Raw genomic sequence first — 23,318 nt, 5'->3', positions numbered from 1 at the left:
TGAATTTCTGAATTTCTGATTCTCTGAATTTCTGAATTTCTGAATTTCTGAATTTCTGAATTTCTGAATTTCTGAATTTCTGAATTTCTGATTCTCTGAATTTCTGAATTTCTAAATTTCTGAATTACTGAATTTCTGAATTTTGTAAATTCTGAATTTCTCAATTTCTCAATTTCTGATTTTCTGATTTTTTTTATCTAAAACCCCAGAAAATTGTGAAAACTCGATCTTTTTACAGAAAAAGTACAACACCATCTAAGTTTTTGTTCCAAAAAAGGATAAAAAATTCACCGAAAAAGGTAAAAAGAGCACATTTAAATATGTATCACTCTCCCCTCGCGTGCCCAAAAGTTGGCAGAGCCTAGACTCCGCTTAAAAAGCTTTCTCCTGGATTTTTTTTTCAAAAAAAAATTGGGCTCTTTTTTTTTGTCCAAAAAAAGAAAATTGGATAAACGGGGGGCGGCGGCAAGAGTACTAAAATAAAAAAGGGCGGGTTTCTTTTTTTTTCAATTAATATCTTTTTCCTCCTCTTCTTTTCTCTAGCCCCCTATTTTTCGAAAAACGGAGAGAGAAATTTTAATTGAATTTAGGAAGAAAATGAATTGGTACTCTCTGGAAAATGCCCCCTTTTTAAGACTTGTTGGAATTCTAGGGAGATACAATTGGAGGAAATTCAGAAATTCAGAAATTGAGAAATTCAGAAATTGAGAAATTGAGAAATTCAGAAATTCAGAAATTCAGAAATTCAGAAATTCAGAAATTCAGAAATTCAGAAATTCAGAAATTCAGAAATTCAGAAATTCAGAAATTCAGAAATTCAGAAAATCAGAAATTCAGAAATTCAGAAATTCAGAAATTCAGAAATTCAGAAATTCAGAAATTCAGAAATTCAGAAATTCAGAAATTCAGAAATTCAGAAATTCAGAAATTCAGAAATTCAGAAATTCAGAAATTCAGAGAAATTCAGAAATTCAGAAATTCAGAAATTCAGAAATTCAGGAATTCAGAAATTCAGAAATTAAATAAAAGAACAGCAAGAGGCGACGAATATAATAATTCTCCGAACGAGTAACTTGTTGAGCCTACTTTGCGAAGGATTTCTGGAGAAAACTGTCGAAAAACTGGGGATTCAGCTGCGATTTTTTAAACGATCTCCGGAAAAATTCATTTTTCGTTGAAAGGTTGAAGACATCCGATATTTGCATGATTTCATTGTAGAATACATATTTTTTAAAATTAAAGTAAAATACGGAGAAAATCATCAGAAAAGCGACGATAAAATGCTATTAAAAAAATATATATAATCGTGTGTCGTAAAATACGATGCACGCGTGTGCATACACTCTGACGCGCCGACCGATCGGTCAACTCGGTCGGCTGTCGGTCGGCTCGGTCGGCGGTCGGTCGGTCGGCTGAATTCGCCGACCGAATCACAGGTGGATCGCGAGGAACGTTATATGGGATCGCGCGGTGCCGTATATGCTCGCAATACGAAACATATAGGGGCGCATTGTGCGAGCATATAGGATCCACGCGCCAACCAAAGCATATAGGATCCACGCCGCCACACAGCATCCCCGCTCTTCCCCCAGGTTATAATCTCTGTGAACTGAAAAGGACGTTTATCAATATAGTTTATTAATAACCAATAAAAACTACAACAATCGACGGGAACAAATTGAAGGGGAAAAAAAAACAAAAAATTAAGTGATTTTCGCATCCTGGCTTGCGGAATCCGACTCGATTGTTTATTTTTGTTTTCGAAGGACCTGATTTTTTGGAAGTGAGCAGTAGATTGAAGAAAAAACCAGTAAGCGAACCGGAAACCACGAACGAAACGCGTTGGTCCAATTCTATTCGAAGTTCAACATCACTCTGGAAAAATTTAAAAGCGGTGTGAACTGAGGTTTTGAAAAGTTACATTTGAGGAGCATAATTGCAAGCTTCTAATTGTGCTTTCAACTCTTCAGCCAATTTCGATGGATTTGTGCTTGTTTTTTTGGCGAGTTGCGATCGTTGGCGATCCCTAAACAAGTTATATAAATGATGTTAAGATGGAAGTTTTTAAACTCACAACAAGTTATCAATGACTTCTCTCACGAGTCGTGTTGTATAAGTTTGAAGAGGGAGAGAAGACGACTGTCTGAAGCCGGCAATGACGAAGTCTGACAATGAAACACTCTTTCGAGGTAATTGAAGCAAAGGACACTCACTTGTGACGACTTCGAAGAAGGCATTTCCTAGTGGAGTGTATCCTCTATTGGATTCGCTAGAAGCGGAATATGCGGGAAAAAACGGATCTTTATCAGCAACCTGCAATGAGAATGGGATTAATAATTTTAATATAAAAATTAGAGATGAGAAATCCTTACTTTGGTGAAAATGTGCCGGACTAAACTTTTCGCGTCCGTTTTATAATTTGAAGACGTCCAACTAGATGCGGTGAGAACTGAAATGCAGCTTGACATTTTTAGTGTCCTGCCACTTGGCAAAACGACGACATCTCCGATATTCGTGGCTTCTTCTAGATCGAACCCGCATTGGGGGTTAACGAACGGTTCATTGGATCTCAAATCATCCGATTCCGTTATTTTTAGACGACGTAAAGTTTTGTTCAACTGAAATATTATGTTGTCGGTTTACAGTGCAAAACGTAATGTTATTACCATTTCTGTGAGGCAAGCAACGCCCAACGCAAGATTTTCAACCTCCGAATTGGTGCCGTGAGCACGTGCAGCAATTTGCAGAAATTCGGAAGTGTCAGCTTCTCGGTCGTTTTTGATTAGCTTGTTGTTATTCACCTAAAAATTTGTTTTAGTCAGAGGAATTCACAAATGACACTGACCTCAATAATACTGTTGGCGAGTGGAACTCCGTTGATTGAATCGAAGTAATTCGATCTTCCGAAGGAGACAGGGTTCCAGCGGTTTCGAGAAGATGCTTCCGATTTCACGTTTTCATAATCATATTCAGAAACCGATGTCGATTCTGCTGCTGTCTGTAATTTTGATAATTCTTGAGCATGATGATGTAAAACACAAACATTTCCAACACAACTTAGTTTTAATCTACTAATATACGACGGCTCAATCAGCATACTTGGAGTTTTTTTCTCTTCAAAAGTTTGAGAGGGAGTTAGGTGAATTTGCGAAGTCGATGGAAAATCAGTCGATTGAAAATCTTGTTGAAAATCGTCGTCAAATTCTGAAACATTTCGTTGACGCGACGGTGTCAATGTGTATGAGATGGGATATGGCGGGATTTCGTTTGACGGCGAAACAGGAACTACTGATGTCTGTGGAAGTGATGTATTCTGAAGAATTCAATAGTAAATCAGAAATATGTATGGGCTTACGAACGTTTAGGGGAAACTGTAGAATTTTTGGCTCAGTCGAAGACAGAGCGGGTCCTTTACGGCCACGCACAGCACGTCCACCACGTCCACCGCGTCCACCTCGTCCACTACAACCGACTGGAACAACACGAGCCACAGAAATTCTTTTCTCCGAGACCACCATTTTCTCCCAAATCTTCTGGAAAAAAGGACGAATTCTTAAGAGACGGTAAAAGGCCAAATTGGGGCAAGCAAAAAGAAGAAGGCGGAGAAAAATGGGCGAGCAGCTATCGCAACAGTGCGGCATCCCGTAATTGCAAGGCCCCGCATGGTTGTCAACTGTACCTCTTCCGGCCCATCAGAAACGTTATTTCAATTATTAATTCAATTATTAATTTCAATTATTAATTTATTAATAGAATTTTATGAAAATGGAAATTATTCAATTGTGAATAGGTACACCATTGACTGCTGTTATTAAAAGCGAGTTCTCAAAGTGTACATAACAACCAATTGAAGTAATTGTTGACGTCTTCAAAATGTGTCGCTTTCCGGACAATTTTCCAACTTTCACACCCTCGTATCTACACAACATTTCCAAAATATTCCTTCCATGTTGATATGATTTACCGGTGAGAGTTTCGACCTTTCTTTTCAGAGAAGAAAAGCTGTTGTCCGTTTCGATAATGTATTCTGCAAGAATATCGAGATCACCGTCTATCAGAGGAGCAGCGATAAAACGATAACAAAGTGACTGGCCATTGGTTTTCACAAAAAAAATATCACCCGTGCTATTAGTGTCCCAATATTCCGACTTCAGTGTTCCCAGCGGTAGAAACAACTGAGAGTATAACAATGAGCAGCCGTTTACAATTGAATCTTCTGGTTTCAGAGAGTTAATCACATTTCTACCATATGCTTTCTTTTTCTTGATATTAGGAACTAGTGAAAGGAAATCCCTGAATGACTCTGAATCATCTTGATCTACTCTAACCATCAACTCCCGCCTAACAGCATTATGAAGAAGAATTCTGGAAAAAAAATTTCATTACTTTCAACAGGCTTTTGTCATTGATACCTGGAACAAGCTGTCTCGCAGAATCCTCTTGTCATTTTTGACGAATAGCCCAATAAACAGAACTGATAGAAAGACTCAAAGCTGTAAGTGGCAAGAGGAGCAACATTATTGAACATGCTGACGGCGTAGGGTAAATGGAAAAGTAGCTCCTGAATATGAATTAAAAACAAGCCTTATTGGTAGTCAGTCTTACATGAGTTTTACATGGCATGTACCTTTCACTTTCAGAGAGAAGCAATTTGGAAACGGAGAAACACAGTTTTTCATAAAATTGGTCTATGTTTGGTCCACCAGTATACATTTTGTTGATAATTAATGACAAACCAATGATGACAAGTCTTGCCTTTGTTCCCAGAGTCTCAGAATTCAAAACAGCGAGAAAAAGCTGGAGACGAAAGAACTGTAATTAACAAGATGAAAATCGCAGTTATACATTTACCGATTACATTAGTTTTGTCTGTTCCATTCCGACGCTGTGAAATTTTCCTAAACTCGGATGGGAGAACCACACTGGATAAACATGAATGTAGCTGGTTGACATTGACGGTGGCAAACAACTCCGATTTTCTTTTGGTGCCCCCATCTTAATTGAAAAGTTCTAAAAACACATTGTACTTTTCAATTGGTTCCAATCTATTCTTAAAACCTTTACTTATCATTTCACATACTCCTTCACCAACGTTGTGAAGAATGTCTATTGGAGTTTCGTAAGGAAGGCAAAAATTCAAAAACTTCGAAGGAACATCCCCAAATCCATTCAAACCCAATTCGCTATCTCTCTTGACATCTTCTGTACTCATCTCATATCTCGCTGTAACACTCACTTTGTGAATCCTTCTAACATCTCCCATATTTACCTGGACCATCCGTTTTGAAGAACGAACCCGGTGCTAAACAATAGAAACATGAGTTGGCACATTGGTGACTCCTCATACCTAACAAACTACGTTTTGCCTGAATCAGTTATCTAGTGAGAAATGATCCCTTTTTCTTACCGGCTGGTCGGCTGACACAGTGACACAGTGAAATGTGTACGGTCTGTTCATAACAGTTCCTGTCACCCCATTGCAATCAGAGTTTATTATTGGATAAATCGTATTCCATAGAGTTGTAGAGGGGTTCTCGGAACATTCCAAAATCCCTTCCATCAGTATGTTACTACTTAACTGCATCAGAGAAGTTGGCAGATCCAGTAATGTCAACGAAATGGGCCATATTTTCCTACAGAATAACTATAAACAATGAAACCGTCTCTCCTAGTTACTTTTTCTGTCCAGGGACGTTCACACCATCTATGGACAGCATTCCTGATAGATTGAGAGCTCCATGAGACTCGGATGTCCATAAATGTTCCAGGTATTGACTTGCAAGATTATGCTCTGGTACGGAACCGTCAATGAGTTTTTTTCGGATATCCAGGATATCTTCAAAGTAGTGACTGACCAGCTCTTCCAATTGTGACACAATTCCGACTCTAACAAACTTAGCAATGCTCTCTGTTCCACAACTGAAAAGATTGCAATTAAGGCGAATTCAATCCAGTCCCTTACCATATTTTTTGTCCCCGTTCACAATCTTTTCCACATTGATTGCAGAAAAAATAAACACTGGTTTCATTTTTTCTAAAATTCCAGATTTTCCTTACATTCTTGACGAAATCTTCGTTATCATAAGTCGTAAGAAACATGTCAAATCCTACAAAAATTTTATGATAACCACTCCATTTCAATGCTTACAACCTCTCTCTGATAAGCGATTAATGCATGCACTGAATAATACTTGTAGTTCTCGACTGCCGGCCTTCCGTAATAGTTTCGAGAATTCTGAAATTTCACGGTTTCCAGTCATTATTCGTATCCCCTAGAATCACCAGAAAATCCTTCCTTTCCATCGAGGTTGTTCTCGGTATCCACATCTCTGGAGAACCATTCAGATTCGTCTTCCAACTGTTCTTCCTCTATACTACTGTCAACCACATCCTCTTCCCATATTTCATCGTCTTCCACAGTTTCGAAACCCCATTCTTGATTTACATTCGCATCTAATCGGCTTCCATTATTTGTATCTACACCACAGTAATTAGCTATTTCTAGATCTTATTTTCCTTACCATCTCCTTCGTTTGTTCTTCTTCTTTTCGGATCGAAATGATTCAGAAGAGATCTGGGCATCTCCAAGCAATTATGAGATTGAAAAAGCAAATGGATATTAAAACACTTGAAAAACTATTCAGAATATGTAATCAATGAATGCCACATCGTATGAGATGGAGGCTCTTCTTCCACACAACGCCCCAGTTCTAATACACATAAGAACTGGAGCACTGGAACATGTCCTGATGTGCGCAGTTTAAAATGGATCCTATATGCGAGCACGGACGGGGCATATGCTTTCCCCGCTAACTGGACGCCCACCACCACCGACCAGCAACCACCAACCCATATAGCGGGCATAACGAACGCTATATGCGCGCATTCCCAGTATGGGCCACAATGCGCCCATATAGTGTTCTGCGCGATCCACCTGTGAATGGAAGCCTTAGTCAAAATAACAAAGGATAGAAGACAAAACATGTTATCGCAATGGTCAGAATGTAATGTTATGCACTCTAACCACATTTTCCTCTGTTTTACAGGAAAAAAATTAAAGAACTCATACAATAAAAATAGTAATCACCTTTATTGATTCTTCTGACTGACGTATTGCTCATTCGGAGCTCCAAACTCAATTCTCATGCTTCTGTGTCGATTCAGACGCCTCGAAAATCCCTATACCCCCGAATCAAGGATTTTGTACCCTTTAAATGTTTGCTTCCCCAATAACGGCCAATAATCCTGAGTGTACTGAAATTTTAGGATTGTTGGAGTACGAGACAACTTTGGGGTATGAAATCCTCAATTCGGAAGTACAATAAATAGGAAACAACGGCTTAGATTGTACCCCTAAATTGTGGATTTCGTATTCCTAAATTATTTTGTCCTAGTTATTTGCCCTTTACCTGTTGGCCGATGTTGTCTCATAGAGAGTGATCCGAAACATTCCAATGCTTTCGTCATTGTTATTTCCTGTCAGTTTTACCTTATACAAAACAATTAAACCTACAACTTTGAACTTTTTGTTTTCTACTTAAAACATTTCTTAAGGTATTTTGTTTTTTACTGATGAACAGGCCACATTCTCTTCATAAAAAAGAACCGCAACAGCCGAATAAATCAGTCCTACATTGAATTCTGGCTCATGAAACTCATTTTTTCTATTCTTGCCGTCCTCGGATGTGCCAGTGCTCAGTTCAATGAAACTGCTCAACACAACATCGTCCAAGCCCACAACGACCTCAGATCTGACATCGCCAGAGGAATATTCAGAGCTTCTGGAAGACTCCTCCCACAAGCAGCCAACATGAAGGAAATGGTTTGTAAAGAGTTATCTAGCTTTTAGGCTAGCTAAACTTAAGCTGGTTTCAAGCTAGCTAGTGAAAGAAATATATAAATTCAGACATGGGATCCAGAACTTGCCGAGTCTGCTCAAGACTACGCGGACACTTGTTCAAAAAGTCCATCTGGACATCCAAATATCGGAGAGAACATTTACCTTGATCATACTGAGTCCTCAGACAGTCTTGATGGCTTGGTAAACTTCTAATGACTTATCAGTTATAATTCCTAATTTTTCAGGGTGTGAGAGCCGCGAAACATTGGGCGCGGCAGTTCGAAGACTATAGAGGAACCTCAAGTATGGTGGATCAAGCCTCCCTCTTGAATGGACTCGCGAGTGCTACTCAGATGGCATGGGCTGACGCAGAATTCGTTGGATGTGGGGTTCAGAAGTGCGGAAGAGATCCGGCCCAGCCGAATATGTACATTTTTTCGGTGGTGTGCCATTATAAAGAACCGTGAGTGTCATTTATTACATACTTGTGGGCCGGCTGATACCGTAAGCACTTTAATAGATCGCCACCCAACTTATCAACTTTGAGCTTATGTGTCTCATTTTCTGTAACAGATATCAAAAAGTGGTCAACATATAAAATATTGCTGATATTATGATGAACAATTTGTTTGTTTATTACTTTTTGATATCTTTTCCAGAAACTGAGATATATGGGCTCAAAGTTGACAGTCTGAGGGACGTTCTATTGAAGTGTTTTCGGTAACTTGCTTCGAAATTGAAATGTTGAGCAATACAACATAATAGAGCTCGGCGAGTTTTATAGATTTTAATTAAAATCTGCCGGCTTCGAAAATGTTATAATACCCGTTTGACCATTAGAACGCCCTCGAAATCGGCTAATGTTTATTGGAGGTTGTAGAGCTTTATCATTTGGTATGTAGTTTTGCTCATAATTTCAATATTAAAGCGATTAATCAGCCTGTCTCGGAATCAGCTCTTCGGCAAGTAGACAAAATCGCAATTTGGTACATTTTCAGAGAATCTCTCTTCTTTTCTCGCATGTATGCTCCAGGAAGGATGTGCTCTGCCTGCCCCTGTGGATACACATGTGATACTAAGCCGGATTGTGCGTATGGCCTTCAGATGACTGAAAAGTTTTGTTCCTTAAAGTAATAAAGTATATATATCTCTTTGAAATTATCATTCTGAACAAACATGATTATCATATTTGATAAACCCGACATTGTGGTTCCGGATTCTTCCAAGATGAAATAAAATCTTGAAATCACAGTCCGAAATTTTTGTTGTCTTCAATATTTTTAATTACACTCCGTTCTGAACTCTAGTCTTCAAAATTTTTTAAATGCCCAGCCCATCCCGATCTGAAATTCCCATAATTTTCAAAATATCTTGGTTTCTTTTTGCAGTTCCTTTATATTGTATGAATCAACGAGTAATGTTATTTATTGTGAAAATTAGCTAAATCAATTTTGAAACAGTAATTCATAGTTTTCCAAAGTTCTGGAATATTAAAACTTCAAGAAACAGAAATGGTTTCAATTAAAACGATGCCTAAGTTCAAGGGATTGTTCAAGAAACCAACAATTATGTTGATTTTCAGAGGCATCTTGGCTGAAATATTGTGTTCCCGAAAAACTTTTCTGAAATTCTGATATCAGAAAAAAATTCTGATATTCTGATAAAAAAATTCTGATAAAGAAATTCTGATATCAGAAATTCTGAAGAATTTCTATTATCTGACATCTAATATCAGAATTTCTGGTATTAGATTTTCTGATATCAGATTTTCCGATATCAGAAAAACTTATGTCTGAAAATCTGATCTCAGAAATTCTGATATCAGAAATTCTGAAGAATTTCTATTACCGGACATCAGAAATTCTGATATCTGAAAATCTGATATAGAAATTCTTCCTAGGAAGCTGCCAAATCCTTGGATAGAGAGAATACAGAAAGCCAACAACATTATTTTGAATGAAATTAGGGTTGATTAGTTGTTATGATTATTTTGATAAAGAACATCTTACCTGTCCACGAGAGAAATTGTTTCCCTATATTATGAAGTCTGTTTAAGGATGTTTCTTGTCTCTGTCACACTGGGTTCTTTTAGAACATCTACCGTTTCAAATTATTTCCATTTTTAGAATATGGTTTCTTATATAATAAGTAACTGAATCGCCGTGGTGCTAATGTCATCTAGAAATTTTCATTTTTTCGATCAGAATAATATTTTCAAATAGAGCGTTTATTGATTAAGGGAAAAAAATTAAAAACATAATTGTTAATTTCTGACACACAATCCAGAATCACCCTCGCACTTGAATCCAGAAGGGCAGGAAGAGCAGGCCTTTCCTTGTTGATAAACGTTCGAATTCAAAATGTTTCCCCTGAAAATAAATCAGTTTGCGATTTTGAAAATTTCAAGTCAAAACCGCTTACTTTTCTTTATAAAGGCACCTCATTCGAAACTCGAACACACCCGGCCGACGAGGGCTTTCACACTTCTTCGCACCACACCAATGAATTCGGTGTCAGCCCATGCCATCTGAGTAGCAGTCTTTGTTAGAGTGGCTTTATTGAACTGAATAGAAGACAAACCAAAGTAAAAGAGCTCTATCTCCCAACTTTTCGCGGCGTCTAATGCCTGATAAATTACAAATGAAAATTACGAAATTCTATTTTGTAACTCACCTCGGCATCAGAAATGTTTGAGAGCATAGGTAATTTCGTGTACCCATTTTGCCCGAAATGTGTTGGAAATTTGGTTATTGGACACCCGTTCAAGAAGTCTTGAATAGTGGTGGCAAGTCCCTGATCCCATTTCTGAATTTATACATTTTTTTCACTAGCTAGCTTAAAACTAGCTTGAGCTTAGCTAGCTCAAAAGCTTGGCTAGCTCAAAAACCTAGCTAACTCAAAAGCTTGGCTAGCTCAAAAACCTAGCTAGCTCAAAAGCTTGGCTAGCTCAAAAACCTAGCTAGCTCAAAAGCTTAGCTAGCTCAAAAGCTAGTTAGCTCAAAAGCTAGTTAGCTTCAAACTCTCTACTAACCATTTTACGCATGTTGGATGCTGCTGGTAGGAGTCCTTTAATAGTACTATAGGTTCCTTTAGCAATAGAGGATCTGAAGTCATTGTGATATTTCAAGATGGCTTCTGCAGTAATGTTTTTCAACTGAGCACTGGCACATCCGAAGATGACAAGAATACAGATAATAAGCTTCATTTTTCAGGATGCAATTTGGGATGATTTCTTATGCTCTCATGTTTCCTTTTATAGTGAGCATTTTGGGATCTTATCAGTAAAAAAACAAAATACCATCATAAAGGTTTAACGCATAACAACTTAACAATTTGGCCTTGAAAGAGATAACGCTGTTTGGTTTAATGATGTATGTCTGAAATGTTTTGGCGTCTAACATAGTGTAAAAAAATCATCAAAATACCAAAAGTTTAGACTCAACGGAGATAAGGTGGTCTAGTTCACTGTTTTGCCGTCTAACCAAGAAGTGCAACCAAATTGACAGGCAATAACAGGAGGAATGTTTAACGTTCAAAACAAAAAGAAGTTCAAAGTTGACCGGAAATTACAATGACGAGAGCATTAACATGTTTTGGCTTCAGGCCTTTGTTATTTTGACGTTTATTGATAAGGAGTGTGATAATGGAATCTCAAGAGGACTAGGAGGGAAAACACTTTCGTCACTGATTTTTGGATTTCAGAAAAAAAGAAGACTGAAATTATTCAGCTGATTGTTGTGAAATCTGAAATGAGATGAATTAGAGACCTCCATTTTACTAGGCTCAACGTCTATTTTTTTTTTGATGGGATAAACAATAACTGTACACTTTGAAAAATGAGATCCGCTTTCGAAGTTTTCAAATGTTTTTCTCAGCTGTGGGTCCGTTTTTCCAAGATTATAGAACTCTCCGAACAAAAAATAGAAGCGTTCTGAAATTTCAAATTTTATTTCTGAAACAGTAACTTCTGATTTCTGAGATTTCGAAAACTTCCACAAAAATTTTAAGAATGGGACAAACTGAAACAAAAACTCTTAAAAATTGTTAGAATATATCAAAAATGGAAAAAAGAGAACTATGAATTCGCTCCAATAAAAACAAAAAATTGAACAATTTCGTTTTAGAAATTTTGAAACAGTGATTTTTTTATCTTTTTTTTCGAAAATTGTAATAAAATTATTTGTAGTTCGAAATTCGAATTTTATTGCTTCATTTTTAAATGAATAATTTGGAGGAAAACAAACTTATGAAAACAACATCAGAAATTTTGATTTTTAAAAAAGTTGAAACTGTAATTTTTTGGAGAATTCTATATTGAAAGAAAAAAAAAATATTATGTTTTTCGTTGAAGAACGGAGAAAGAGGCGCGCGAGAGTTAAAGGCGCATAGACTTTCGGCGGCTTGTGGTCTCGCAACGATCACGACCGCCGGGCGTGAAAACGGAGTTTTCAAACCATTCTACGCAATTTTAACGAGGTCGTAGCCTGTTTTTCGTGTTTTTTGAGAGTTTTTTATTTTTTTTTCTGTTTGTTTAATTGTGTCGAAAACGGTAATAGGGAGATAATAAGGTTCTTTATCCGTCAATTTTCACTAATATATTGTTTAGGCGAAATCTTGAAGAAAAATGGCTGATGCTATCAATAAAGCAGCGTTGAAGGAGTTTGGAGAAGAAATTCTTGTCAAGGTAGCGGAACTAATCAGTGTAGGAGTGGATCAGAGGAAGAAAGAGAAAGAAGTGGAAGAGGAGAAGCCGCCAAAAGTTTCGTTAAAAGGGATCCAGAAGAACATCGATTTTAATTTCAAAATAAAGAATGTTTTGAGTAAAGCGATGGCAGCCGATGATCTGGAGAATGGAGTGAAAGAGGTTCTGGAGTTAATCAAGTCTCGAAACGGAGAATTGTTGTTGCTGGACTCGGATCCGAATTTGCTACAAACGAAAGAGAAGTTGGACGCGCTGAAGGCGATTTCTGGAGGAGATTCGGAAGGATCTTCGACTCAAGCCGATATGACGTCGATTCTGCTCCTGTCTAACCTTACTGGAATAGCTGGAAATAAAAGTGGAGGTTAACATGGAGACGTAAAAAGAAGAAGACAAGATCCATTGCCAAGCAGACAACAGTGGTTTCGATCAGAGGGTGTTTTCCGAGGCCAGGGAAATACTCGGCAAAATGGAGGCCAAGGTTATGGAGGCAGAGACGGCAAGAGAAGCATCCGCTGCTACAAATGCCAAGGATATGGGCACTATGCCAATGATTGTGAACAACGAAGGTAAGTGTTTTCCGGAGAGACTTCCCAAAGCCATTGAATTTTGGGAAAGCATTTGTAATGTAGAATGGGTGTTGAGTGTAATTGAGGATGGCTATAAAATCCAGCTGAATTCAGAGACAATTTTACCAGAACCACAAGGCCTCAGGCCGTCGGTAAAACGACATGAAGAGTTCTTGATTGTAGAAATTAAGCGGTTGGAGGGAGAAGGTGTCGTCGTCAGAGTTGAAGAAGAGCCGAGATGTGTGTCCCCGCTCCACGTTGTGGAACAAGGTAAGAAAAAGCGGATGATTTTGGATTTGAGAGAGCTTAATGAGAGCCTGGTTCCTCCTCGATTTAAACTAGAGAATTTGAAGACAGCCTGGCCTTTTCTAGAAAATTGCGAAATTTGCGGCCACTTTCGATTTCAAATCAGGCTATCATCATATAAAAATTCATCGCGATTCAAGAGATCTTCTCGGTTTTTCGCTGTCGAACCCTCCCGCCGCCCCATATTTTTTGTTTAAGGGTTTACCTTTTGGTTTGTCAATTGCCCCTTGGCTTTTCACAAAAATTTTTAAAGTCTTAGTTCAAAAATGGCGTGCGGAGGGTATAAAAATCTTTTTATATCTTGATGATGGATTAGTTGTGGGTGAGACGGAGAGAGAAGTCGCGAGAGCAGTGAGAAAGGTGAGAGAAGATCTGCATAATGCTGGTGTGTGTGTGGCAGAAGAAAAGTCGTTCTGGGTGCCAGACGCTAAGTTTACGTGGCTTGGTTATGAATGCGACCTGGTCGCGAAAGAGGTTCGTGGAACCGAGAAGAGAATGGCCACGTGGTGGTCTGCTCTTGATGAGTTGAGGAGGAGCCTGGCTCCAACGGTTCTGGACCGTATGAAGTTTTTGGGATGCCTGGCATCATTTGAACTTGTTGCAGGTGACATTGGTGTGGCGAAGGCAAGATGGATGATGCAGGTGGTCGGCGAAAACCAGAAGAAGAAGAACGAATCGAAGTTGGCAAGGAAGAAGAAGTCTCCAGGTGAGGAAAAAGAGATTGAGTTCTGGAGAGCGAGAGGCGCAGAACTGTTGAGAAGAAATTTATTAGAAGTTGAGTCAAAGCCCGACTTTTTCCTGTATACCGATGCCTCTGCGCGTGGTATTGGAGGCTTGTTAAAGAATGAGAGGCAGGATATTTTGTGGAAAATGACAGAAATCGGCGACGGAAACTTTGAAAAACAGTCGAGCGCTTGGAGAGAGTTGACCGCGGTCGAAGTGGCTTCGGCGAGAATAAGTTCAAACCTGAAAGGGAGAGTTCAGGTGTTAGTCGATAGTCAGGCAGCTGTGAGCGTGTTGAGAAGAGGCTCCATGAAGCCAGAGCTGCATTCTTTAGCTGAGAGAGTGTGGCATAACTTGGAGAACGTCGGTGAGAGCTCGTTTTTGTGGATTCCGAGAGAGAAAAATGTAGAAGCGGACGAAGCGAGTAGAAACTTTGATTTTGATGACTGGGGAATAGCTGAGCGAGTGTTTAGTCAAGCGCAGAGAATGTGGGGCGAGATAAAAGTGGACTGGTTCGCAGATGCGAATAATAAGAAGACGGAATTGTATTTTTCTAGATATCCCGAGTTTGGAACAAGCGGAGTCAACGTCTTCGAGCACGTCGAGAGAGCAGAGCGAATGGGACTTCCTTGGTTAGTACCTCCACCAGTTTTGATACCTCAGTTAATAAAAATTATGAGGAGAAGGAGATTGAGAGGCGTGCTAGTTGCCCCGTTGTGGGAAAGTCATATTTCTTATCAGGCGCTTGTAGATTATTCAGGGAGGTTCATAAGGGAAGTAAAAGACTATATTATCTACGAGAAAAACGATTGTATTTTCATCCCCGGGGAGGGATCTAGGCATTGCGAGGCTACTAACTCAAAATTTTGTAGGTCCGATTTTATTCTAGCATTTTAGATTTCACTCAATAGGCCCCCGGCTTTGCACTTGTTTCTACCTTATTAATTGAACGTAAAACCTATGTATAATGAACTTGTAATATCAAAACCCTCTTTCAAAGTGATGAAACAGAAAAACATATTCTCTTGGAGCGTAGAGGAAAGAGAATATTATGTTTTTCGTTGAAGAACGGAGAAAGAGGCGCGCGAGAGTTAAAGGCGCATAGACTTTCGGCGGCTTGTGGTCTCGCAACGATCACGACCGCCGGGCGTGAAAACGGAGTTTTCAAACCATTCTACGCAATTTTAACGAGGGTCCCAGCCCGCCCGCCCGGGGAAGAGGAATAAAGAAGGACAAAAGAGTTATAAACTAATTTTCAGAAGGCCCCAAAAAGGATTACATCGAAGAGATCGAGAGACAAGCAGGGAAAGAATTCCAGACGCACCTGGACAAGCTCAAAGCGGCTCCACTGGAATCTAAGGCCTCGTCGACGGCTCTGGCTTATAAAGCAGAGAACAAGAGGAGGAAGGATTGGATAATTGAGAAGAGAGTTCCGTTGAATGAGTCTTCCTTTTTGTTGTATTTGGTCGATCGAGCGAAAGGAATTGGAAGCAGCGCGCTGTCGAAAATATCGGCTGCATATCAAGCTGCAAACCAAGGAATTTCGGTGGAGGAGATTTAAGCAAGAGGGAGATGGAGATCGCTGGCAGGTCTACAACGATACATCAAGGATGTGCCGAGAGCCCAAGGATGCCTGCATCCCCAAGAGAACGGAATTGGAGTCGAGGAGGACGACGAAGATTTCGAGTAATAATTATCCTTTTAGTTTATTGTTGATTAACTAGTGTTTGTGTTTTTACTAATTCATCGATATCGTTTCATACCTTTATCATGTTCCATTTATATCGATTCCTAAACCCCTTGTTTTTACTAGTAGTTTTTAGTGTTTGTTTAGACTAATCTTTCCATATTCCCGTTTTCGACACTCGGTGGTCATTTGTTTTTTTTTTTGTGAGCTGAACTCAAAGCATAGCGCTGTCATGTTATATCACCATCATAAGACCTTATTAATTGAACGTAAAACCTATGTATAATGAGCTTGTAATATCAAAACCCTCTTTCAAAGTGATGAAACAGAAAAACATATTCTCTTGGAGCGTAGAGGAAAGAGAAGATAACTTCCAACTTCTAGTAAAGATTTTGAACAATAAAATAAAAATCAAAATTACGGTTTCAGAAGTTGAACTTGACTAAATAAAAAACTCCAAAATCGCTTTATTGGAGCTTCATTGGAACAATACATTCGTTTTTCGGTTAAGGAGCGATTAGAACAGACGCAGTCGAGAAAAGTAATGATAAACTCCAAAATCGCTTCATTGGAATTTTTCATACAAAATGTACAGATTTATGAATTTCAGAAAAAAAGATACTGAAATTTTCATTCGGACGAGCGTAGTGATGAAGAAGAAGAAGAGAATGGAAAGGTTTTCAAACTGCAATTTGGAAATTCGAAATTCAGTTTCAAAACAAAACTGAATGACTTCCAAAAGATACTCAATTTCCCAGACAATAATAATATTTTGACAGCTGTCTATTCTCAAATCAGAATTTTCAGTTTCTATATCTGCAAAAAAAAACAAGGGTCTGTTTTAATCTCAAAAATCCTATTGTGATCTCTCCGTTTTTCAAATTTTCAGAGATCAATTCAAAAAAAACAGAAATTTGATTTACAAATTTATAATTTCAGAGACAAGGAAGTGAAATAATCATTGCGAAAATATCAGATACGGAACTTCGTACGTAGGGTTTACTCAAAATTACCCGATTAAGCTGAAATCTGGATAGATTAATCAGAAACCCCGTTTTCCGGGGCTGAAAACTCAACTTTTAACGCTTAAAATTCGTTTTTATAACATTTCTGATCAAAAATTAAACACTTTTGAGCTTAAAAATCACCAGTTTTATTGAAAAATCGCATTCCTTTCCGAAATTGTTGAAGTTTAAGCACTTTTGAGTTAATTACCAGCTAAATTATGGTTATAAAATAAGGCATCATCCAATCAAATTGAAATTCTAGAAAAAAGTTTGAAACAGTTAACTTTTAGATGTTTTTTGGGGATTTGAAAATAATGGGGAAACGTTTAGTTCTAGTCAAAGAATTGAGTTTCTAGCCTAGTTTTTAACTGCAAATAATATTATTACGAATAAATTTACCATAATAAACGACAAAAAAATTCGAATAAAATTTTTTGGGAAAATTTGAAACAGTAATTTTTTTTTCAAATTTTTTCAAACCGAGTTTTTGTTTTTTCTAGATCAATAATTCGATTTGTTTTTCAGATTTTTTTGAAACATCATATATATATATATATATATATATATTTCTCTGTTCTATTTTTGATACGCTCTAACAAGTTTTATTAGTTTTTGTTTTGAATTATTCCATTCTTAAAGGAGGCCAGACACGAAAGTCTACGGAGCTTTCTTGGAGCGAGACCATGTATTCTGACGGAAAATCGTGCGATTGCGACGCTACTTGACGAGAATTTATTTTTTTAGAATACACTATATTTCTTCACTGTTTGGCAATTATTCCCGACTTTTTCTTGTTATTCGGTCATTCTATGATGTCGCCGCATGAAAAAAAAAGAAAAAAAGAAAACGAACAGATGGGAATCGAACCCGCGATGCGCGACTGATAGACAAGCGCGCTCACCTCTACACCACACGGCGCTTGTCGACTGCTGCCGCAAAAACGATTATGAAACGTTTAATGCCTAAATTTTCCGTCTTCCGATTTCCGTCTTCCGGCTTCCGCCTTCCCTCCAAAAAATAATTTGTTCCGTTTCCGTCTTTCGTCTACCGTGAAGAGAAATTGTATTTCCGCTCAACAATGGTCACTGTTATTGTCTGTCGGTACAACAATAAACCAAACAACCTTATCTCTTTTAAGGTCAAATTTTTGAGTTGTTATGCGTAAAACCTGTTTTGATGGTATATTGTTTCTACTGATAAGCACTCGAAATGCTTCTTATGAAAACAATCATGAGAGCATGTTGATGAGAGCCAACATTTCATTTAAAATAATGAAGTTCATTTTCTGTATTCTCTTTGTCCTCAGATGTGCCAGTGCTCAGTTCAGTGCAACTGCTAAAGAAGCTATTCTGAAAACTCACAATGACCTCCGTTCTGCTATTGCCAGAGGAAACTATTCTGCTAATGAAGTACTCAGGCTGCCAGCATCCAACATGCGTAAAATGGTTTGTAGAGAGTTGGAAAATAAATTGAAACATATATAAATTTAGAAATGGGATTCGTGTCTTGAGGAATCTGCTCGAAACTTAGCCATAACCTGCCCGGATGATCATTACGAAGGTGCTGAGTACGGAGAGAACGTTTTCGTTATATATACGGGAACCCCCGGATTAATAGTAAGTTTTCAATGATCTGAAACTTAATGGTCATTTCTCAGAGGTACTGGGCTCTGGAACATTGGATATCGCAACTTAATTCCCAATGGTATGAGAGGACAATCACAAAGGATACTCAAATGGCATGGGCTGAGATTGATTCAATCGGATGTTATCTTCAAAAATGTGAACAGTGGTCATCCGAGCCACCGCTAGACAAGATCGTTATGGTGTGCAAGTATGAATTACCGTGAGTGACTTTAAGTTTCAAAATCACAAATATGTTTTCAGAGATAACCTCTCTTCTTCTCGCCTTTATAAACCAGGAACGGCCTGCTCTTCCTGTGATCCGGGATTCACGTGCGAGACTGATTCCGGATTGTGCGTCTGAACTTTAAAAACCTGTATCATTTTTATGTTTTCAAGTAATAAACTGTTTTTTTTTCTCTGAAATTATAATTTCAAATTTCGATATAGATGTAACCTCCTTGCTCCTGCTTACAATAGCCGTACAGGGTGGGATTTACTGACCCACACACACTTTGGCGCCATGGTTCTCGATGCTGGTGCGCATTTGGCGCATAACAATTATGATTTTTCGCGTAAAAGTTAGCATCTGACGCAAAAAAAATATATACTGTCAGAGCCAATATTCATCATGTTTTGGTTTAGTTTTCTGGATTTTCTAAAAATATGCATTTTCAGAATTTATATATTCAGAATTTTCGAAATTTCCAAAACTCCAAATTTGAATTTTCCCGACTCCCGAATCGACGAAAATCTGAATTGCATAACTTTATAGTTCTCGAATTCCAAAATTTCTGAATTTCCAAATATTTGGGAAATTCAGAATTATGGAAATTTCAAAATCCACAAAAAAAAACAATTGAAGTCTCAGAACTTTGGCTTTCTAAACGATATCAAAACTCGACTCGATAGTTACGAAAAGAGTGATAAAAAGAGTTTATTGAATGAAAGAACACAATTATAGGAACATTTGAAATTCAGACGCACAATCCGGAATCAGTCTCGCACTTGAATCCTTCATCGCAAGACGTGCACGCCTTTCCTGGTTTATACATGCCAGAAGAAGATAGGTTATCTCTGAAAATGTATCAATTTGTGATTTTAAAATATTCAACTAAAAATCACTCACGGTAATTCATACTTGCACACCAAAACAATCTTGGTGGTATTTTTCTCGGGTGACACCTTTCCACAGTTCTTAACACTACATCCCATCAAATTGATCTCAGCCCATGCCATTTGAGTCTTCTTTGTGATTGTATTGTTGAGAGAGGCTGCAGTCAGTTCTTGACCAAGTTCTACGCCCCAAATTGCCGCGCCCATCACTCCCTGAATAATTACCGTTAAATGGAAACCCTCATGTCATTCGAACCTTACTATTCTGTTAAAAGTGTTCTCGGGGTAAAGAGTATGAGAAACGAAGACGTTTTCCCCGTATTTAGCACCTTTGTATGTTTTATCTGGACAGCTCTTGGCTAAGTTTCGAGCAGATCTCTCTAGACACGAATCCCATTTCTGAATTTATACGTTTTTTTTCACTTATCTTTAAATCCTCGACAAACCATTTTACGCATGTTGGATGATGCTTCTAGGCCGGTTCCATTCACACTATAGTCTCCTTTGGCAATAGAGGATCTTAGGTCATTGTGGATTTGTAAGATGGCTTCTTGAGCAGTTGCACTGAACTGAGCACTGGCACATCCGAGGACAAAGAGAATACAGAAAATGAACTTCATTATTTAGAATGAAATGTCTGGTGGATGCTCCCATGCTTCTTTTTAAACGGAGCATCGAGTCAGTGAAAAACAAAATACCGCAAAGCAGTTTTTACGCATAACAACTCAACTATTTGACCTTACAAGAGATAAGGTTTTATAGTTTACTGTTGTATAACAGTGACAAAAGCATTTGCCCTTTTGGGAGACGCCAGAACAACAAAGGCTAGAAGTTAAAGCCTGTTATTGCAATGCTTTAAATGTCATATTACGTTAACTTGGTTGCAGTAGTATCAAACAGAGATATCCACATTTCGAATTCCGAGGAATGAAACTATTTTCGGGTTGTGATATTCCAGATTTCGAGAAAAAATATGGATGCACAAATAAAGCATCATATGTGTGTTTTAAAAACTTTATGTGGTTCTACAATTTTGATGGAATTCAGCGAAAACAAAGCGATTAAAACTTTCGAAATATTTTAAAATAGTAACTTTTATTCTGACTCAAAGTAGTCCCAATAAATTGGGATCTGATACTTTTGAATAGTAACTTTTCGAAAATTCTTTTTAGAAATATAAGTTATGTTTGAAAGCAAGCTTTATGATGTCGCCGTTCACTTCTGGTCGGAGGCTGGTCAGATTCCGAATAAGACCACTCTAAACTCCGAAAATTTTTTTCAAACTCCTGACCCCTAACAGCGGGGCCACTTCTGTCAAAAACTAGGCCCAGATCTGTATAAAAACCGAACCCCTTCTCAAATTCCGAACAGAAGTTACAACCCGACAGAGGAGGCCCACATTTTCGGCTTTGAAGTTTCTAAACAGGTTAATAGGGACATGTTATTAGTGTTTTGTTCGTAAGTATCAAGTTATTTCTGCTCAGAACTCTTCTTCTACCTCCACATTTTTGACTTAGTTAAAGGGGGCGAATTTGTTAATAGTTTTCTGTTATTTGTGGTTTGTTCCTAAGGATTCAATATTTTTCAAGGTCTCTTTCCAGAAAATGGTTTTCAATGAAATAGAAAATGACATTGAAATGTGGAACAAGTGTTCCGACACTTAGGTGGTGAGCCTGTGTCGGAGTGAAAGTACAAGGATATGAACATTAAGTATTCAACAACTATTTATTTAACTGGTTAGGGCTCTGAGTTTGGGGTCTTCGTGACATCTGCATTCGGCGTCCACCAAGGTTCCGATCCAGCGACAGGGTCCATTGATGAGGGAGAGATAACCATCCTTTGCTTCGTTGAGGAGGTTGCAGCAGTGAGATGTGGCACCGGGAGTTGGTTTGGTCCTTGGGCGTCAGCAGTGGAATCCTTGCATCAGTGAGTCCATCGTTGGGGCGATCCGTTGGGATTGTTCCTTTGATTCAGATGTTTCCTCATACTGGCGATTCTGCTTCCTTTTATAGCATCTCCTCAGCATATCCACGATTATGCTCTAAATCTGATATGGTGATAAGGAAGTGATCACGCCAAATATGTAGCGTTAAATAGTTGGAGAATCGTGTTTATGACTATTTGTGTCATTCTAGATTTGCTATAGTATTGTTGGATTTGAGATCGTGCAGTAGAACATCTGCTGCCGCGACAACAAGTTTATTGTTTGAAATAACACAATTATACGGGAACACACAACCCAGAATCCTCCTCACATTTGAAACCGGAACCGCACGAAGAGCAGGCCGTTCCTTGTTTGTACAGGGAAGAATTATTTGTTCTCGAAATTTAACAGTTTGTGATTTTGAAACTTTCGAAAAAAAAAAGTCACTCACTGTAAGTTATACTGGCACACCACAATCATCTTATCAAATGTTAGCCCGGGTGCCTTCTTTCCGCAATCCTTAACACCACATCCAATCAATGTGATCTCACATTTGACTATCCTTTGTGATTGCATTCTTGAAATAGTCTGCATTAAAGCTCTGAAAGCGGAACTGCTCCTTCCAGTATGTCGTGGCATTCACAGCCTGGAAAATCACCATTAAGTTGACATCCCACTTTATTCAAAACTTACTAACTGCTGAATACTGCTTTCGGAGGGGTTAGTACTAATCCTATGATATTTAGCAATTCTGTACTTTTCTTCTTGGCAGGTGTCTGCTAACTCTTGAGCAGACTTCTCAAGAGTCGAATCCCATTTCTGAAATTCTATAGTTTTCCATTATCTCTCAACTTTCGACAAACTATTTTACGCATGTTTGATGCTTCTTTTAGGAGTGCTCCACGATACGTACGATTTCTGCCTTTAGCAATATCAGATCTGAGGTCATTATGAGCTTTGACGATAGCTTCTTGAGCAGTTTGATCGAACTGATACCCGGCGCATCCGAAGACGGCACTGGGACATCCAATGAAAATGAGAATACAGAAAAGAGACTTCATGATTTAGAAAGAAGTGTTTGGTTGATTCCCTATGCTCCTATCATTCTTTTTAAAAGGAGCATCTTGAGTGAGTGTCAGTCGAAAACAAAATACCATAAAAAATGTTTAACGCATAACAACTTAAAATGTTGACCTTGAAAGAGATAAGGTTGCATAGCTCAATGTGGTAGGTCTAAAATGTATCGTCCTCTTGGGACCGACCAACAATAACAGTGACGAGAGCACATTCCTTGCCATATTGAAAAAAAAAATAAGTCAAAATAACAAAGGTTAGAAGTCCAAACATGTTATTGCGATGCTCTTCACATGTGATATTGCGTTTCCGGTCCTCGTAAATCAACACAAGCGACGATTTTAAAATTTTCCAGGTCTCTTTCTCTCGATAATACCGCCTCAGAAGTGCGAAGCAGTCCGAAATCCCAATTTTTACATTCAAAACCGTTTAAACCGCGCAAAATCCGAAAAACCACATTTTTGCACGGAAAATTATTATAATACCTCAGCTGAAACTGCAGAGAAGCTGGTTAGGCTTCAACTACAGTAATCATTGGGCATAATCTTTCTATCACTTATATCCAATTTATTGAAAGACTCAGATAGAAGATCAACGCTTGTCGACTTGAAAGTTTATAAAATTGTTATAAGCTTCCTGTTAATTGAGATTTGTTTTTAAGCATTGAATTTATTTTCATGTGTATTTCTAGAAGATGGTTTCAATGAAATACAAAATATACTTGCAATCCGGGCCTTTGCCGGGCACTGCC

At 38.3% G+C, this 23,318-nt stretch overlaps 7 protein-coding genes across 7 annotated transcripts; 3 read left to right on the top strand and 4 right to left on the bottom strand.

Annotated features, from left to right (window-relative positions):
• Nucleotides 1–1,917: 1,917 nt before the first annotated feature.
• CBG03509 lies at nt 1,918–6,582 on the bottom strand (the record flags this gene model as incomplete). The annotated part of the gene is made up of 16 exons (XM_045236174.1): nt 1,918–2,026; nt 2,075–2,165; nt 2,214–2,313; nt 2,373–2,618; nt 2,667–2,801; nt 2,846–3,313; nt 3,360–3,533; nt 3,837–4,365; nt 4,859–5,010; nt 5,081–5,269; nt 5,408–5,633; nt 5,677–5,919; nt 5,963–6,107; nt 6,152–6,235; nt 6,283–6,477; nt 6,522–6,582. The coding sequence occupies 16 exons, from the start codon at nt 6,580–6,582 to the stop codon at nt 1,918–1,920; spliced, it is 3,147 nt and encodes a 1,048-aa protein (XP_045092417.1).
• Nucleotides 6,583–7,648: 1,066 nt separating this feature from the next.
• Nucleotides 7,649–8,974, top strand: CBG03511 (the record flags this gene model as incomplete). Its single annotated transcript, XM_002634606.1, has 4 exons — nt 7,649–7,822; nt 7,907–8,041; nt 8,086–8,303; nt 8,839–8,974. 4 exons carry the CDS (start codon nt 7,649–7,651, stop codon nt 8,972–8,974), a joined length of 663 nt encoding a protein of 220 aa, XP_002634652.1.
• A 1,154-nt stretch (nt 8,975–10,128) lies between these two features.
• CBG03512 lies at nt 10,129–10,540 on the bottom strand (the record flags this gene model as incomplete). The annotated part of the gene is made up of 3 exons (XM_002634607.2): nt 10,129–10,209; nt 10,302–10,466; nt 10,514–10,540. The coding sequence occupies 3 exons, from the start codon at nt 10,538–10,540 to the stop codon at nt 10,129–10,131; spliced, it is 273 nt and encodes a 90-aa protein (XP_002634653.2).
• Nucleotides 10,541–12,464: 1,924 nt separating this feature from the next.
• Nucleotides 12,465–15,827, top strand: CBG03513 (the record flags this gene model as incomplete). The annotated part of the gene is given in 7 exon segments (XM_045236173.1): nt 12,465–12,793; nt 12,993–13,575; nt 13,613–14,845; nt 15,035–15,055; nt 15,432–15,683; nt 15,727–15,768; nt 15,786–15,827. 7 exon segments carry the CDS (start codon nt 12,465–12,467, stop codon nt 15,825–15,827), a joined length of 2,502 nt encoding a protein of 833 aa, XP_045092416.1.
• A 2,275-nt stretch (nt 15,828–18,102) lies between these two features.
• Nucleotides 18,103–18,817, top strand: CBG03514 (the record flags this gene model as incomplete). Its single annotated transcript, XM_002634609.2, has 4 exons — nt 18,103–18,276; nt 18,322–18,447; nt 18,489–18,676; nt 18,718–18,817. The coding sequence occupies 4 exons, from the start codon at nt 18,103–18,105 to the stop codon at nt 18,815–18,817; spliced, it is 588 nt and encodes a 195-aa protein (XP_002634655.2).
• Nucleotides 18,818–19,430: 613 nt separating this feature from the next.
• CBG03515 lies at nt 19,431–20,189 on the bottom strand (the record flags this gene model as incomplete). Its single annotated transcript, XM_002634610.1, has 4 exons — nt 19,431–19,530; nt 19,583–19,782; nt 19,831–19,968; nt 20,016–20,189. The coding sequence occupies 4 exons, from the start codon at nt 20,187–20,189 to the stop codon at nt 19,431–19,433; spliced, it is 612 nt and encodes a 203-aa protein (XP_002634656.1).
• Nucleotides 20,190–21,789: 1,600 nt separating this feature from the next.
• On the bottom strand, nt 21,790–22,554 carry CBG03516 (the record flags this gene model as incomplete). The annotated part of the gene is made up of 4 exons (XM_002634611.1): nt 21,790–21,889; nt 22,045–22,139; nt 22,187–22,312; nt 22,357–22,554. 4 exons carry the CDS (start codon nt 22,552–22,554, stop codon nt 21,790–21,792), a joined length of 519 nt encoding a protein of 172 aa, XP_002634657.1.
• Between the last annotated feature and the right edge of the window lie 764 nt (nt 22,555–23,318).

Source organism: Caenorhabditis briggsae (genome assembly GCF_000004555.2).
Source record: "Caenorhabditis briggsae complete genome, chrIV, whole genome shotgun sequence".
In the NCBI taxonomy this organism is placed as follows: Eukaryota; Metazoa; Nematoda; class Chromadorea; order Rhabditida; family Rhabditidae; genus Caenorhabditis; species Caenorhabditis briggsae.
Note: the sequence above shows the minus strand (reverse complement) of the source record. Positions and strands in the feature narration are given on the sequence as shown.